This window comes from Suncus etruscus, chromosome 6, assembly GCF_024139225.1.
Source record: "Suncus etruscus isolate mSunEtr1 chromosome 6, mSunEtr1.pri.cur, whole genome shotgun sequence".
Taxonomy (NCBI): domain Eukaryota; kingdom Metazoa; phylum Chordata; class Mammalia; order Eulipotyphla; family Soricidae; genus Suncus; species Suncus etruscus.
In genome coordinates, this window is record NC_064853.1 from 12834701 (window position 1) to 12850507 (window position 15807).

The 15807-nt window shown below is 39.8% G+C and overlaps 1 protein-coding gene across 1 annotated transcript in view; it reads right to left on the reverse strand.

The window, feature by feature from the left end:
- LEPR (leptin receptor) overlaps window positions 1-15807 on the reverse strand; it is a 93201-nt gene that overhangs the window by 62597 nt on the left and 14797 nt on the right. Inside the window, exon 3 of the mRNA XM_049775456.1 lies at window positions 14559-15126. Within this exon, the coding sequence (XP_049631413.1) occupies window positions 14559-15126 (568 nt within the window). The remainder of the gene's footprint in view (window positions 1-14558; window positions 15127-15807) is intronic.

A 15807-nucleotide genomic window follows, 5' to 3' on the forward strand; every position in this document is an offset into this window, starting at 1 on the left:
AGAAAATTCCTGATGTAGATAAATAAATGGACTGAACCTGCATGGGTCCACTCATTGATAGATACCAAGGTAAGAGTGTGAGATAATACGGCCTAACATTCCCCCCAGATGGATTATCTATGCTGACAGTGAAAAGGAATAATGTGTCTTATTTGTAGTTGTTGACACAATCATTATAAAGAGTAGAACGACTGCTCAGTAGTTTAATACAAGTGATACAACCATGTTATTCAGATGAAGTCAATAACTCCATTTGTATAACATATCAAATAAAATCAATAATTTAAATAAGTCATTAATGGGTTAGTTAGTACTAAAAATTCAAGTAAAGAGTACAATCAAAATCTATTAAAATCTATTTTCTACGAGCTTGCAAATTATCAGACTATTTAACTTGAATTATATGGAATTGCTTCATGTGGTTTTTATCTCTCAAATTCTATTTACATATGAGCAGAATAGTCTCAATTACTGTTTGAGTGAATTATCTAAATGAAATTACAACTTGCTTCAGTAATGTCAGAGCTACATTTGTAGAAAAGCTTATGATTATGAAAATTCTTTCAGCTCTGTTGCTTTGATCAGTACACTTAATTCATTTTGTCTGCCACTCATTTTTGCCTTTCTTTTGGTTATAGAACATCCACCATCATTCCTATTGCAATACTTTTAGATAGCATAGAATTATTTATCAATGAAAACCTTTATTAAAATGTCAACATTTAAATAGCACAGCATCTATTTCTTGGTACTCATGTTGTTTACATTGAATTTTTCACTTGAGGCATAAATTTGCCTTGTTAGTTCCACTGAGCTGCTGTTGAAAACTTATTTTTATCATCTTATGTTATAATTATAACAATGCTTTAAGAGTTTATAATATTACTAAAGGAAATATGAATATTATTAATATGAGTAATATATTAGAATTAAAGTTCCATAAGCCTGAAGCTGATTCTGGCTAGCATGATAGCTCTGCTCTTCATGATCTCCAAGCCACAAGTGACTTCTGTCCGCACTGCAGACAGGCAAGTGTGAACACCACAACGCAAGTAAACTCCACCACCAGAAATTTTGCGATCACCACATCCAACTAATACAAGTGCATGCACTGTCACTAAAGGAGTGTGACCTTGAAGAACACCATGGTTCAATGGGTGAGCACCTTAAGCTGATCTTCAGCTCCTGAGAAGCAGCACAAACCATGCGTGAACATGACCCTGGTCATCATCAATGCATCAACAAAGGGAAGGGATGAGAGAAACATAAAAACAAATAATAAAAATTTAAATCTACACATACACCACATCATTTGAGTACTGGCTAAATATTTGTTACACATAAAGTACTTTACCTGTTGGTAAAAGATGTAAAAAAAAAGTTGTTTACTTCAAGATAGATTATTTAATGATTTTGTACACATTAAAAGGATTCTGAGGGGCCAGAGCAATAGCACAGCAAGTAGGGTGTTTGCCTTGCATGTGGCTGACCCAGTTTCAATCCCAGGCATCCCAGATGGTCCCAAAAGCATCACCAGAAGTGATTCCTGAGCTCAGAGCCATGAGTATTGTTGGGTGTGACCTAAAGACTTAAAAAAAATGTATTATAATACCACTATGTAGTACATCAGCCATCATTCAAAATGGCAAGTTGTCAAATAAATTTATGTTCTCCTGAATGCCTTTAGAATTAAAGTGATGCAAGTCATGTCAGACCCCTAGAAGGGGAGGGAGCCATCAACAGAAGAGAGATGTAAGCCTCTCAAGGTGTAGCATGGAGGCAGGGCGTTTGCCTCACATGCAGAAGGACGGTGGTTCGAATCCCGGTATCCCATATGGTCCCCCGAGCCTGCCAGGAGCAATTTCTGAGCATAGAGCCAGTAGTAACCCCTGAGTGCAGCCGGGTGTGACCCAAAAAAATTTTCTGGAAGAAAAGGAAGAAACAAATATGGGAGAATAAATATATTAACTCCCACAAGAGAAGCAAAAGTCTGTCACTTGAACATATATTTTTGGCAAATGATTCCATTTATGGCCAGGGTCATGAAGCAGGATGTAGGTTGCCTTTGAAAAATACCTTTACAGGGCCGGAGAGATAGCATGGAAGTAAGGTGTCTGCCTTTCATGCAGAAGGTCAGTGGTTTGAATCCCGGCATCCCATATGGTCCCCCGAGTGTGCCAGGGGTGATTTCTGAGCGTAGAGCCAGGAGTAACTCCTGAGTGCTGCCGGGTGTGACCCAAAAAAACAAAAAAAGAAAAAGAAAAATATCTTTGCATGTAAACTCTCTCTGTGAGGGCAACTTTTTGAAAATCTCCTGATATTTTTTCAGAGAAGGCAAAACTGATATCTGTAAGTCTCTGCTGACCTTCAAATGTGGTCTATATCCCTATCTTCACCCACTCTCCCCTGCTTCCCCATAGTATAATTTCAAAATGGCTGCTGAGGTATGAGTGATCAGCTTTGCTGTCTGTCTTCCATGTATTCAAAAGATGCATGTGCTACTCAGAATCAGCAGTGCTCAGGGTTTTCTTTTGGCTCCGCACTTCAGAATCACTCCTGGCAGTGTTTAGGGGACCATATAGAATGCTAAGCATCAAACTGAGGTTGACCACATGTAAGCGAAGCACCCTCCCTGATACACTCTACTCTAGCTCCTAAGAAATTTCTTACTTAGTCTCTTCTTAATATGTCTGATGTTTGTGTGATTATTTGTCCAGTTCTGAACAGTCTAATGGAATATGTGATGATTGCCTTTATTTGTACCCCTGCAAACACAACCTAAGTTGTCTGGGGGAAGAAGTTGTTGCCAATGAGCAGACAGACTGATATGGAAAGACCCTGGAGATATTATCAAGGGTAAAGAAGAGAATGGTGTTAAAAACTAAAAGAAGACTCATTGCATGTGACTTCTTCCTTCCCTTATCAACAACTCACTGCAGCCAAATCTAGCAACTAGAAATAGAGATAGAAGACACAGATAGCGGTAGAGATTTTTAAAATACACTATGGAATAACAGCTATTTTGAAATAAAAGAAATCCTGTGTTGGAAAAAAATATAAAATATACTTAGTGAAGCTATTATGCTTAGTGAAATGAGTTAGAAGAATAAAGATAAACACCAAATTATTTCATACACATGTTGTATGTAAAGAAACTAAGCAAATGAACTTGCAGACTTTAAGGCCAATTAGTGCTTACCAAAGGAAGAGAGACAAATTGGCTAAAAGGGATTAGCTATATGGTAAAGAGCGCATTTGGTGATATAAAGAAGTAGTATGTGTATATATGTAAATCACAGGGCCATTGAATTGTAAGCATGGAGCTCAGGCTACAATAATTAAACAAAAATGTGCCTGTCACACACAAGGCAGACTGAAGGTTGGAACTTGAAGACATTGGTGGAGAGAAGTTGACTCTAGTAGTGGTAAAAGTCATAAAAGTGGTAAAAGATTAGTAGTGGATTTAGTGTTGGAACATTATATGCCTGAAATTCCACGATGAACACAATTGGAAATCATGGTACCTAAATTTTAAATTTTATTTCATAAAATGCCATTTTACTTTTCATGATGAATTTGTTGTAGCATATAGATGCTGATGTTCAATGAAGCACATTTGAAATGTATGTAATGTTACATGCAAAACTATTTCAATTAAAAGTTTACAAAGTTCCACTAAGGACTGATGGGAGATAAAAAGAGATATCAAGAAAGCAATAAAGAAAAGATAGTAAGTTTCCAGAGAAGAAAAAAAAAAAAACACTGAAGGAACCATGCATGTATTTCATACCAAAATTCTAACACCTGAAGGCAATCCAAAAATGTTTGAAGGAAAAGTATTTAGTTCAAAACTCTATTAGCCAGTTAAGCAAGTACAGGAATGAAACAAATACAATTTCACTAACAGATTACTAAGAAAACTTATATCCTGTGCTTCTCTTTCTCAGAAGTAACTTGATGAAGCATTCCAGAGATGGCAAATAACCACACAACAGGAATTTAGGGGTTCAGAATTCCAGGAAAACATTTGATGAAATGCAATCCTAGAACACTTCCTAAATCTGCAACAAGTACTTTTTTACAAAGTCATAAGAACATGGATACTATTCCTTTTATTTTTCTATTTTTTTACTCAATTAAGAGGCAAAAAAAAAAGAAAATTGTCATTAAAAATATTAAACATAAAATTCTATCAAATCCTTTTTATCTTTTTATTTAGTCACTATGCAATTACAAAGTTATTCATGGTTGGAGTTTCAAGCTTACAATGTTTTAACACTAATTCTTTCACCAATGTCCACTTCCTTCCGCCAATGCCCGCCACCACACTAATTCTTTCACCAATGTCCACTTCCCTCCGCCAATGCCCGCCACCACATTTGCCTCCTATCCAGCCGTTTGCTTCTACAAAAAGGCATTTTTTTCATAGAGATTTTGCTGCGTGGTTTATGGTACTGTTGCTAGTAAGGTTTTGTACATAACATTTTACCGCCTTTCATAACTGCCTTCCCCTCCTGATTGAACAGTTCCCTCCACAATAGACACTGTCACTCCCTGTCTTATCACCTAGTCCCCTCAAGTGGCAAGTTTCTTACTGAATTGTCTTTGGGTACTCATTATTCCATCATGATATTTCTTTATATCCCATATAGGAAAGAGAAATATCCTCAAATACTGTTGTCGGAATATGGGTATCATCATTATATAAAGAAGGAAAGTGGGAAGACAAAGATGAAATTGCCCAGTCTCATGAAGTAGGGAGTGAAGAGAAATTGCAGTGAACAGATGAAGAAGGTGAAGTTAGTAAACTAAACGCTCCTACAATAATGTTAAAAGTTATTTTTTAAAGGAAAATAATAGAGTGAAAGCAAACAATTAGTATTCAAGGATTGAAATTATTCCAGTTAGCTGTTCCCAAAGTCAGGGACTGGTAAGACAAGGGTAGTGGGTCAAGGGATGATTGGGTGTTTCTGTTTTGGGTTTTGTTTGGTATTTTTTTATTGCTTGTTTTGGAGCCACACCCAGCAGTACTTAGGGTGCTCTCCTGGCTCTGCACTCAGGGGTCACTCCTAGTAGGGCTTAAGGAACCAAATAGGGTGCCAAGGATCAAATCAAAGTTGACTCCATACAAGGCAAACACCCTACGTGTTGTACTATTATTTTAGCCTCATATGGCTTCTGTAAACTAGAGATTACTTTAACACAAAATTATTACCTAGTTTCTTTAATGAAACCAATTGCTATGGACTTTCTGAGAAAGGAGTTACTAACAATAACCTAGGGTCACAAATGATCCACAGAAGTGAAATTTTAATGAAACTCCAGAAAATATGGATTCAGTCATGCTGTGCTTCTTCTATTTTTAAGATTCCAATATTTTAACACTATTGGCGTCAGGATCTTGGTGAGAATCAATATCATCTTACTATTTCCAATGACCTAAGAGCACTTGAGACCTACTTTTCATTGATTGTGAACATACAAACTAGGCACCTTCCTAATAACAAGCTGAACAAATTTATCTTATCAATATTTCAGCCAGCAATCTACTTAATGACTATTTAAAAGAGAAATATGAGCCTTAACTACTGGTTAACACCTCACACTGATGTTGATCAATTTTTTTTTCTAAAAAGAACTAACTATTTCTTATGATGTGGCCTCATAAATATCCTTGACCACACCGAAAATGATGTTGTTTGGGCAAACATTGACAAATTAGTGTTGAAAACTGACAGGAAAAATATGAACATGAAAAAGTATTCCTTTGATTTATATTTTCTTACTGAAGGAGATTATTTCAACCAAAATCTCTAAATAATTCTAAAAGAGCTACTGGCAGCTGAATTTAAAAAAAATTAAAAATTCAAATGAGGAAAAAACATAATATACAGTTCACTGAACAGTTTTTCCTTTTCCTTTTTTTTTTTTTTTTTTTTTTTTTTTTTTGCAGTACAAAAATGATGTTCCTTGGGGCTGGATCACAGCAGGTAGGAAGTTTGCCTTGCATGTAGTGAACCTGGGTTCGAATCCTCAGCATCCCATATGGTCCCCTGAGCCTGCCAAAAATAATTTCTGGGCTCAAAGTCAAGAGTAGCCCCTGAGTACCAAGTTTGGCCCAAACACAAAAAAGCAAAAAAGGGTGTTTCTTAAAAAAAAATCCATGTGTAGATTTAAAGAAGCACAATTAGGAGTGAGTACTAGAAAGGAAAAGTCAGAGATTTCTTCCAGTATGTGGAAATAACAAGAGGTACATAAGGAAATTAATAATTAATGATCCCATGAGAAATGAGGAAGAGTATGAATTAGATTATATTGTAAAAGATATCCCTACAAGATCTATTGTCAGTACATACCCATCAACAGTGCACACTATCGTCAGTACATGCCTGGGATGGTTCACAGCTGTTTAATACACACCGAGGTTCAGCTCACACCTGGAATCAGTACACACCAGAACTAGTACTTACCATGGTCAGTACGTGCCTAGGGTCAACAAACACCTAGCTCAGCACATTCTTATGGTCAGTACATACCTGTAGTCAGTACATACCTATCATCAATGTACACCCATGGTCAGTACACAACCAGGTCCATACATACCTGTGGTAAGTACACATCCATCACCAATATGCACCCCTGGTGATAACTCACCTGTGGTCAGTACACTTCCATTATCAATGTACACCCATGGTCTGTATATACCACGGTCAATAAAAACTAAAGTCTACCCAGGGTCTCCACCAGGATCACAGAAACTCCTGCATGGGAATTGATATTCATGTTTAGACAGAAGCCTTGAAGCTCCTTGCTAGCTGAGTGCATTTTATAACAAAAATGGGTTTCTGCCCTGCTTTTTTTTTCCTACAAAAACCTTTTCTCCACCATATCAAGACTGTGACTGGTCATGTGGCTACTAGTTATCCAGGGAACTAGAGAAATGCCCATTTGGCAACCGCAGAGACCTAATATAGTAAGTATATAATACATATATAGTAAGTATGATACAATTTTCTTACCAGAGAGAACATTTTAATAATATAACAGAACCAAAAAAGTAATATAACAGAACCAACAATTATTCGTGTTTACTGTAAGCATATTTTCTCTTCATGTACAAGTTCTCCACATACATAAATAATGTGTGTGAACGTGATGTGTGTTTTCAAGTGTGTGATTTATTTTCTCTTACTTCCTAAAAACTTGTCGCTTCCATTTCAAATTTCTGTTTTATGCACATAGAAATCTAATTGTTTCATTAAATCATGTTTATATTTTCTCAATTTTCACCGGTTTAGACACCCAAATAACAGCTGCTGCTTAAATGAAATGAGAAAATATAATTCTGGAGAAAGCAGAGTTGCCCTATGCCTTCACAGGCCAGATATTTGGTAACAGCTGTTCTTAAATATGAGTTCACATACTTAAAGCCTATTAGAATGCTATTATAGAAGGTCCCGCAATCTCTTTGGCTCAAATCCTCAGCTGTCATCTAGCAAAATAGATACAACTCATACAATTCCGTAAATGTTATTGCAATTATTAGTCTGAGCATGCAGCATGTCTATTTGTCTCTCTCCTTCTGTACTCATTATCTCTCTCACCCTCATTCACTACCAAACACACAACACGCACATGTACAATTTTACAAGACAATATTATTTATATATTTTACCCATTCATTAGAAAATACTATTATTCTTATTTAAATATAATTTTTTCTTTTTAAATCTTTTGTATAGGGGTCACTCCCTACAGATATCAGCCTAGCACGAGACTATTGGGGCTTGAACTAGATGTGCTAGAGAGAGTAGGAGCCAGGACCATTCCCTGTGATGTAAAGATTTGAAAATGAACCCCACTAGGAGGAGCTAGAGATTGAACTCAGGTCTTAACATGCTAAAACATGTATTTTACCACCTGAATCACTTCCCTAGCCCTATTATTCCAATGCATACCCCTGAAGAGTGGAGCTGGAGAGACGGTATGATGAGCAGGAACGTAAGTTTTGCATGCTGAAGTCCTAGATTCAAACTCTGACACCACCTGGTCCTCTAAGTACTGAAGACAGAGCTGAGAAGTAGTCTCTGAGCATCACCAATTATGGCCTAAACCCACTCACCCATCCAAAAAGCGTTTCGTTAGCTTTCATTCATTGGTCAAAGTACTCTAATATGATTGGATAAGGTATATAAGAATAGCAAGGATTTTAAGACAATTCTCTAAAGACTTGATTCTCTTAGATTGGAGCAGTAGTACACCAAGCAAGGCCCTTGCTTTGCACACATCCAACCAGGGTTCAATCCCCAGTGTCCAAGTCTACCAGTGGTAATTCCTGAACAGAACAAGGAGTAAGCCCTCAGCACTACTGGGTGTGGTCTAAAGCCAAAAAAATATTGTGAAATGTAATATTTAACTTTAAAGTAGTATCTCTCAGTAAAATCCAACGGAAGCAGAATAAGTTTTTGTATGGCTTCCCAAATCAAGCCAAAGCAAGATATGACTCTCATTTAAGGTCACCCACAGACAGCCAGGCTTTCCCTGAGACTCTGAACCTTTACAAGCAGAGTGGATTGCCAGCTCAAGCAGGAAGACTCAAGTCTCCTAATGTTACAGAAGAAGTGACTTGCTGTTATTCATTCAGCAAAACTTCATGTCTACAGAGACATTACAAGGTCCACCTGAAACATAAGAAGTGTTCACAACTCTGGAGATTATTTTAAGTTTCCAGGTTTGTGGCACTTAAACTTGGCAGTGATTCTTACTACAAAACCAGACCTTCTGTGGCAAGTATTTCTTACTAACACTGACTAAAATTCATCGAAAATATTATAGTTCCAGTGATTATAGCATTTAGAGTGGCATGTCAGTAATGTAGATTCAGGGATTACAAGAGTAGATCATTTGGACCTCCATGTTAAATTCAAGAGGATATATGAGGATACTCATAAATTAGAATGATTCACAAAAATCTTTAGGAACAACAGAAAAAGAGGAAAGGCTGGAGAAATAGCATGGAAGTTAGACATTTGCCTTGCATGCAGAAGGACAATGGTTCGAATCCAGGCATCCCATTTGGTCCCCGGAGCCTGCCAGGAGCAATTTCTGAGCATAGAGCCGGTAGTAACACCTTATTGCTGCCAAGTGTGACCCAAAAATCAAAATAAAATAAAATAAAATAAAAGGTTTTTAGGAACTGGAACAATAATACAGCAGGTAGAGCATATTTCTTCCTCACAGCCAATCAAGATTCGATACCCAGAACTATATATGATCTCCCAAGACCCAATAAGAGTGATTCCTGAGCTAGAGTCAGGAGTAAGATTTTGAGACCTTTGGGTGTAACCCCAAAACAAGCAAACAAAACACTACAGAGCAGAATAAATTTGAGGGCCAATCCAAATAGGAAGGAAGGAAGGAAGGGAGGGAGGGAGGGGGAGGTGGAAGGGGGAGAGAGGGAAGGGAGGGAGGGAGGGAGGAAGGAAGGAAGGAAGGAAGGAAGGAAGGAAGGAAGGAAGGAAGGAAGGAAGGAAGGAAGGAAATGGGAGGGGAGGAAGGGAGGGAGGAGGGAAGGAAGGGAGGGAGGGAATGGGAAGGAAGGAGGGAGGAAGGGAGGAAGGAAGGAAGGGTGGGAGGGAATGGGAGGAAAGGAAGGAGGGAAGAAGAAAGGAAGGAAGGGAAGAGGGAAGGAAGAAGAAAGGGAAGGAGGAAGGAAGGGAGGGAAGAGGGAAGGAAGAAGGAAGGGAAGGAAGGAAGGAAGGAAGGAAGGAAGGAAGGAAGGAAGGAAGGAAGGAAGGAAGGAAGGAAGGAAGGAAGGAAGGAAGGAAGGAAGGGAGGGAGGGAGGGAGGGAGGGAGGGAGGGAGGAAGTCCTAGTCAATGCAGTAAGGGAAGGAGGGCAGATTAAAGCTTATAAAGAAACAGAATGCCATTATTCACAAATACCTACCCCCGAAAAATGAATAAACAAACGAACAGAAAACCATTTAGCATCTCTTATACGCTAGGTCCTATATGAGATACCAGAATAAAATAATGTGGAAAAAAGGAGAGGAATAAAATCAGTCTTCATGAAATTTATATGCAAAAGAAAGCAAGAGGAGCCAAAGGGATAGAAACAGCAGGCAGGGCACTTGCCTTGTATTCAGTGGGCCCCAGGTTTAAATCCCAGCCTCTTGAAGAGTATTTTCTGAGCACAGTACCAGGAGGACTAAACCCTAAGGACTTTTAGGCACGGCCTCCCAAAACCCACAACCAAAACAAACAAAGAGAATTAAGAAAGAAGGAAGGAAGGAAGGAAGGAAGGAAGGAAGGAAGGAAGGAAGGAAGGAAGGAAGGAAGGAAGGAAGGAAGGAAGGAAGGAAGGAAGGAAGGAAGGAAGGAAGAAAGAAAGAAAGAAAGAAAGAAAGAAAGAAAGAAAGAAAGAAAGAAAGAAAGAAAGAAAGAAAGAAAGAAAGAAAGAAAGAAAGAAAGAAAGAAAGAAGAAAGAAACAGGAGAGGAAAAAAGTGTAAGTGGTACAGCATTTTACTAAAGCAGGAATGTAGTAGGGAAGCAAAGGAAAAGAAAATGTTATTGCAAAGTTAGAAAATGTGCCCTTTTAGCCCTGATAAAAACAAGGTAGACCTCCTTAGAAAGTGGCATTAAAGAGGCCACCTAACAGATATCTGGGGTACAAAGAGTGCAATAAATGATACTCAAAAATAGCAAGAAACCTGCCACATGACTGAGAAGGATCATGGAATAGAGGTTGAGGGAGGAAAGAGCAGAATATGTTCAGTAAGGGATTCTAGGTACATAGGGTACCTCATCGATGAACTGAAAAGGCACTGGAGACATGGAAGCAGAAAAGAGACATCATCCACTATAAGTGGATGAGAATTTGGGTTGCAATTTTGAGAGTGAATCAAGGCTAAGGAAACTCTCTAAAAACATTTTGCTTTAGGATTCAGAGATAGTTGGTAGGAAGTCTGCCTTATCCACATCTGATCTGGGTTTGATCCCCTGCACCCCATGTGGTAGCCTGAACACCACCAGGAGTGACCTCTGAGCACAGAGCTACAAATAAGTCCTGAGAAACAGCAAAATTATCCTTTCCCTAGTTTTATTTTAAAAGGAAGCACAGGGAGCCTGGGAAATAGGACTAACATGCATGTTTTGCACACTGGAGCCCCATGTTCAATTCTCAGTGCTACCGTGGGACTTGATTGTTCTAAAGAATTCCTGAGCACCATACAGTGTGACCCAAAACTCAAAAATAAAATAAAAGGAAGCCAAGGACTGGCTTGATATTACTTAAATAATAAGCAAGTCAGTGAAAGAATGCCTCATAACAAAAAATGCTTTAAAATAAAATAAAATTCATGCCAAGAAGAAATATTTGGTCTCTTGGTATTGGGGCTGTCTCTCTTATAATTTTGTGTTGCGATGATTTTATATCTGATTTATCAATTGGCATATTTGTCTTGTGTAGTTCTCTCTGTATATAACAGTGTTAAATTTTAAATTATCAAGGATGGGTGTACATAAAATTAGTAGATATTAACGTTTTTGAATCACTGAAGTTTTATAAAAATTGAGAAGTAATATTCCTGGGGTAATTGTGAGCTGAATCCCCATAGGACTAAATCCAGGAGTGCTTTTGAGTCCTTCTGATTTAATTAAAAGCGGAATTTGTAAATCATTTAAAATCTTTAGAATTAAGACAGACTATAAGCCCTTTCCTTAATTTTTAACTCCACAGGACAAGTTTTATTTTTAAATTTTTATGTTCAGTGTGTGCATTTGGCTTTCAGTCTAAAAAAAATACAATACAGTATTTGCCCAAATGATTTTTCCTCCCCCTTAGATATTTTAATGTTTAAATTCCAAGACAGCTCCTGAAATGCTGAACTTCATAAACACAAACCACTTGGTTATATAATATTGATCTCAGTGTGAAGACATGACCATTTTTTGTGTGTGTAAACTCCTGAGAGTGTATGCTCACACATTACACCAGAGGAAAAAGCCTCCTGCCAACCATTAGGACATTCCCAGGCCATGAATGAATTGGCATGGTCAGTAAAACATGTGCAATGTTTTCAGTTGTTTTCTATAATGAGAGACCGGAAACCAGGATATTTTACTACTGCCAGTTCATTCAACAACCAAAGAATTTAACTTACTTAACCTCTTTTTCAAAGGAGAAGATTAGGAAATGTAAGAGAAGATGACAATATTAATGATTGATGACCATTTCAGCCTCAATATAAGAAGGCACTATAAACCAGTAAAAAATGTGCTTAAAAAATGAGTGCTTCTATTCCATTCCACTCTTCCAAACAGCAATCACAGTACATACTGGGGAGGAACACAGGATTTTTATCTCAGCCCAAAAACCATCCAAAAGAGCCAGTTTTATCCTCCTGATGATCACATCGAAGGTCATTTTGAATTACAAATAATGACCAAAGCTGTTCTAACATTTTCTCTGATTCAACAAACTGGTTGCTGTTTTTGCTTGTTGTTGCTGTTTATTTTAATTTGAAAAAGTAATAAAAGGTTCATGGACACTTTCTTGTACAACTTGGCATGTGTGTTTAAATTCCTAATTTTTGATTTAACTAAAGTTAACCTCTGCAATTTTCTGGGATTCATTCCAAGACAACTAAAACACATTACTAAAATTGGCATCTCTGCTATTGAGCTTAATTTCAGAGAGATTTTGAAGTGGTTTAAAACCATTATTTTAGTATTCTGCACACAGCTTTATACTAAAAAGTAACAAAGCTTTATCACCGGCAGTAATTGAAAGGTGCGATTTTTATTTTCCTCCAGAACAACTTTTATTTCCTCCAAATGCATGAATACTAAAAGAGTAAGTACTCTACTAAAGTCGCATGTTTTGTTGCAAATATTGACTTGAAATTAAACAATTCTTGAAGATAAAATGAGAAGAGATCAAAGTATTTATATACCAGCCCTAACTTTCTGAACTCTCTCAAATGTTTTTCTCTTTAATTTTTTTTTTTTTTGGAATGCTCTAGAAACATAAGCCATGAATGTGTAAACAATGCTCAGATCGATGCAGATTTTTTTAGTTTCATAAATTCTGAATTGAGCAATGTTTGGAACATGTTAACAAGTTTATGAATTGCACTTTGTACACTCATATGTAGAGTATAAACTCCTATGTGGAATACAAAGAAACACAGTAAGAGAATAGGCAATCGGCAGCTATAGCAAAGCCAGGGAAATTGCCTATACAACTGAGTCTGCAAAAAGAGACGGGAAGTGGTGTTGATATTAAGGGATAATAAGCGGTAATAAGTGACAACGGTGATGCTCTGGTGGCTGGTGTGGTGAAATGACATTGCATTCCCGAATCATGATCAACACTATTGTAAATCGAGGTACCTAAATTTTAAGAAATAAAAGTCTTCTAAACAAAAAATAAGAAATAAAAATGCCTTATAAATTTTTTTAATAACTATGGTGTAAGGACGTCAACACTGATGGTGGGAATGGTCCTAATTCACTGTCACTATGTACCTTAAATACAACTGTGAAAGACTTGTAATTCATATTGGTCTCAATAAAAATTATTAAAAAAAAAAAAGAGGGGCCGGGCGGTGGCGCTCGAGGTAAGGTGCCTGCCTTACCTGCGCTAGCCTAGGAGACGGACCGCGGTTCGATCCCCCGGCGTCCCATATGGTCCCCCAAGCCAGGAGCGACTTCTGAGCGCATAGCCAGGAGTAACCCCTGAGCGTCACCGGGTGTGGCCCAAAAACCAAAAAAAAAAAAAAAAAAAAGAAAAAGAAAGAAAAAGGTTACCTGTTTTTAAATAAGAGAGAGAGAGAGAGAGAGAGAGAGAGAGAGAGAGTGTGTGTGTGTGTGTGTGTGTGTGTGTGTGTGTGTGTAAGCTCGGAAGCATCAGAGAGTGTGTGTGTGTGTGTGTGTGTGTGTGTGTGTGTGTGTGTGTGTGTGTGTGTGTGTGTGTGTGTGTGTGTGTAAGCTCGGAAGCATCTTCCAAACCATTCAAAGCTCCTTTGAATCTTAATACCATTTTTCCAAATTCACAAATGAAGAAGCCGAGGCCCAGAGAACTTAAAACTAACTCGAGCAAAACAGATCATAACCCAAATCCAGACATTCAAGTCCAGACTCCCGAAGTCCAGAGCTTTAAGTTGAACGTTTGTCATTTTTGCAGCTATATCCTTATGGAAGTGAGCCGGAGCCCACACGGGATGCATGGAGCAGCCCCTTCCCCAAAAGAAAGACTGGAGTGGGGGTACAAAAGCCAGTCTCAACGTCTGCAAATACAAATCCTGGAAACAGCACCCCGACAAGCAGCAGTTTCTAAGACAGTCTGGTCCTACCTTGGGGATCTCAGGGCTCACCTCTACAAAGCGCATCCAATCCTTGGGAGCTGGTTTTGGGGTTCTTTAGCTCGCATTGGGGTAGAAAGGCAGAAAGAGGGTGAGAAACAGCAACTGGGGTGGGGTTATAACTACCCCTCCGCCACCCACATCGAGGAAGCAGATCATTATCCCACACCCCCAAAAGCGCCCCAAGACTTACCGGTTCTCTCCTGCAATTTGCAAAGTGGGAAGGAGACCTGGAAAAAGAAGTTGGCGGGCGTTTGGAGGGCTCCGGGCAGGTGCCACCCCAGTCCGGACCGAGCCGGGAATCTCTGGAGCTCCGATCGCGAAAGTGGGGGGAGAAACCTAGAGTCACCCCAACTGCGACTAACAGCTCCGGTGCCGCCTCTGCGCTTTCCCCGCCCTGACCCACTAAAGGGGCTCTGTCCTGCGCCCCACTGAGCAGCCCCAGAGCCCCGATCGCTGAGAAGAAGATGAGGGGGTGGCCTGGGAGAAGAGGAGGGTCCCCACCTTGAATCTGGGTCCGGGGGCCGGTCCCCCCAGCAGGAGACCGAGGTGGCGCTGCCAGAGTCGGAGTCGGGCACCTGCGTGGCTGCAAACTCCGCGCTCGCGGCTCCCTGCAAGTCTGCGGGGAGGCGGACAGCGAGGCGGGCTGGACTGGCTGGGCTGGTGGGAGGGGAGACTGGGCGGAGCGGACCCCCAGTGGCGAGGGCGGATCTGGGGGGCCCCCTCCCCCGGCAGCAGCACCGCTGGCCCTTGCGAGGAACCTAGCGGGACAGCTGGCGACGTCACTGCAGCCAATGGTAGTGGAGGGAGACGCCCCCCAAATCAGGGGTTACCTCCAGACCCTGGACAGACAGACAGACAGTCAGACAGACAGACACACACACACACACACACACACACACACACACACACACACACACACACACACACACACACACACACACACACACTGATCTTGAATGCAGCAGGTATGCAAGATGCACAGCACCCATGATGGCAATCCCCAAGGCATGGGGCTTGGGGAGAGGGAAAAAAGAAATGGGGGACCCGGGAATCACTAAGAGGAGAGTTTCCAGTCCCCAAGAAAGGCTCAGCCTTTTTTGGTGGTGGTGCTTGTCGTCCAGAAGGCTAAGTGAATTTTCAAAATTCAGTGACGTTGGATGGATGGAGAGGAAAACAAAAAGCCCTATTTTTTTGCACAGTCTAACCCCAAGTCAACAGACATCTCCCCCACTTCTCCCCTCAGGTTCTCTCATCGATTTGTTTTCATAAATGCGGCATGTTTTCAGGAAGGGGCTTGGTAGGCAAAGTCCTCCTGGGCTGTTTGGTTTTGCTGTTCATTTTGTGGGGTGGGAGGGATGTCATACCCTGCTGCACTCAGGGGTTACTCCTGGCTCTGGGCTCAGAAATCGCTCCTGGCAGGCTCGGGGGACCATATGGGG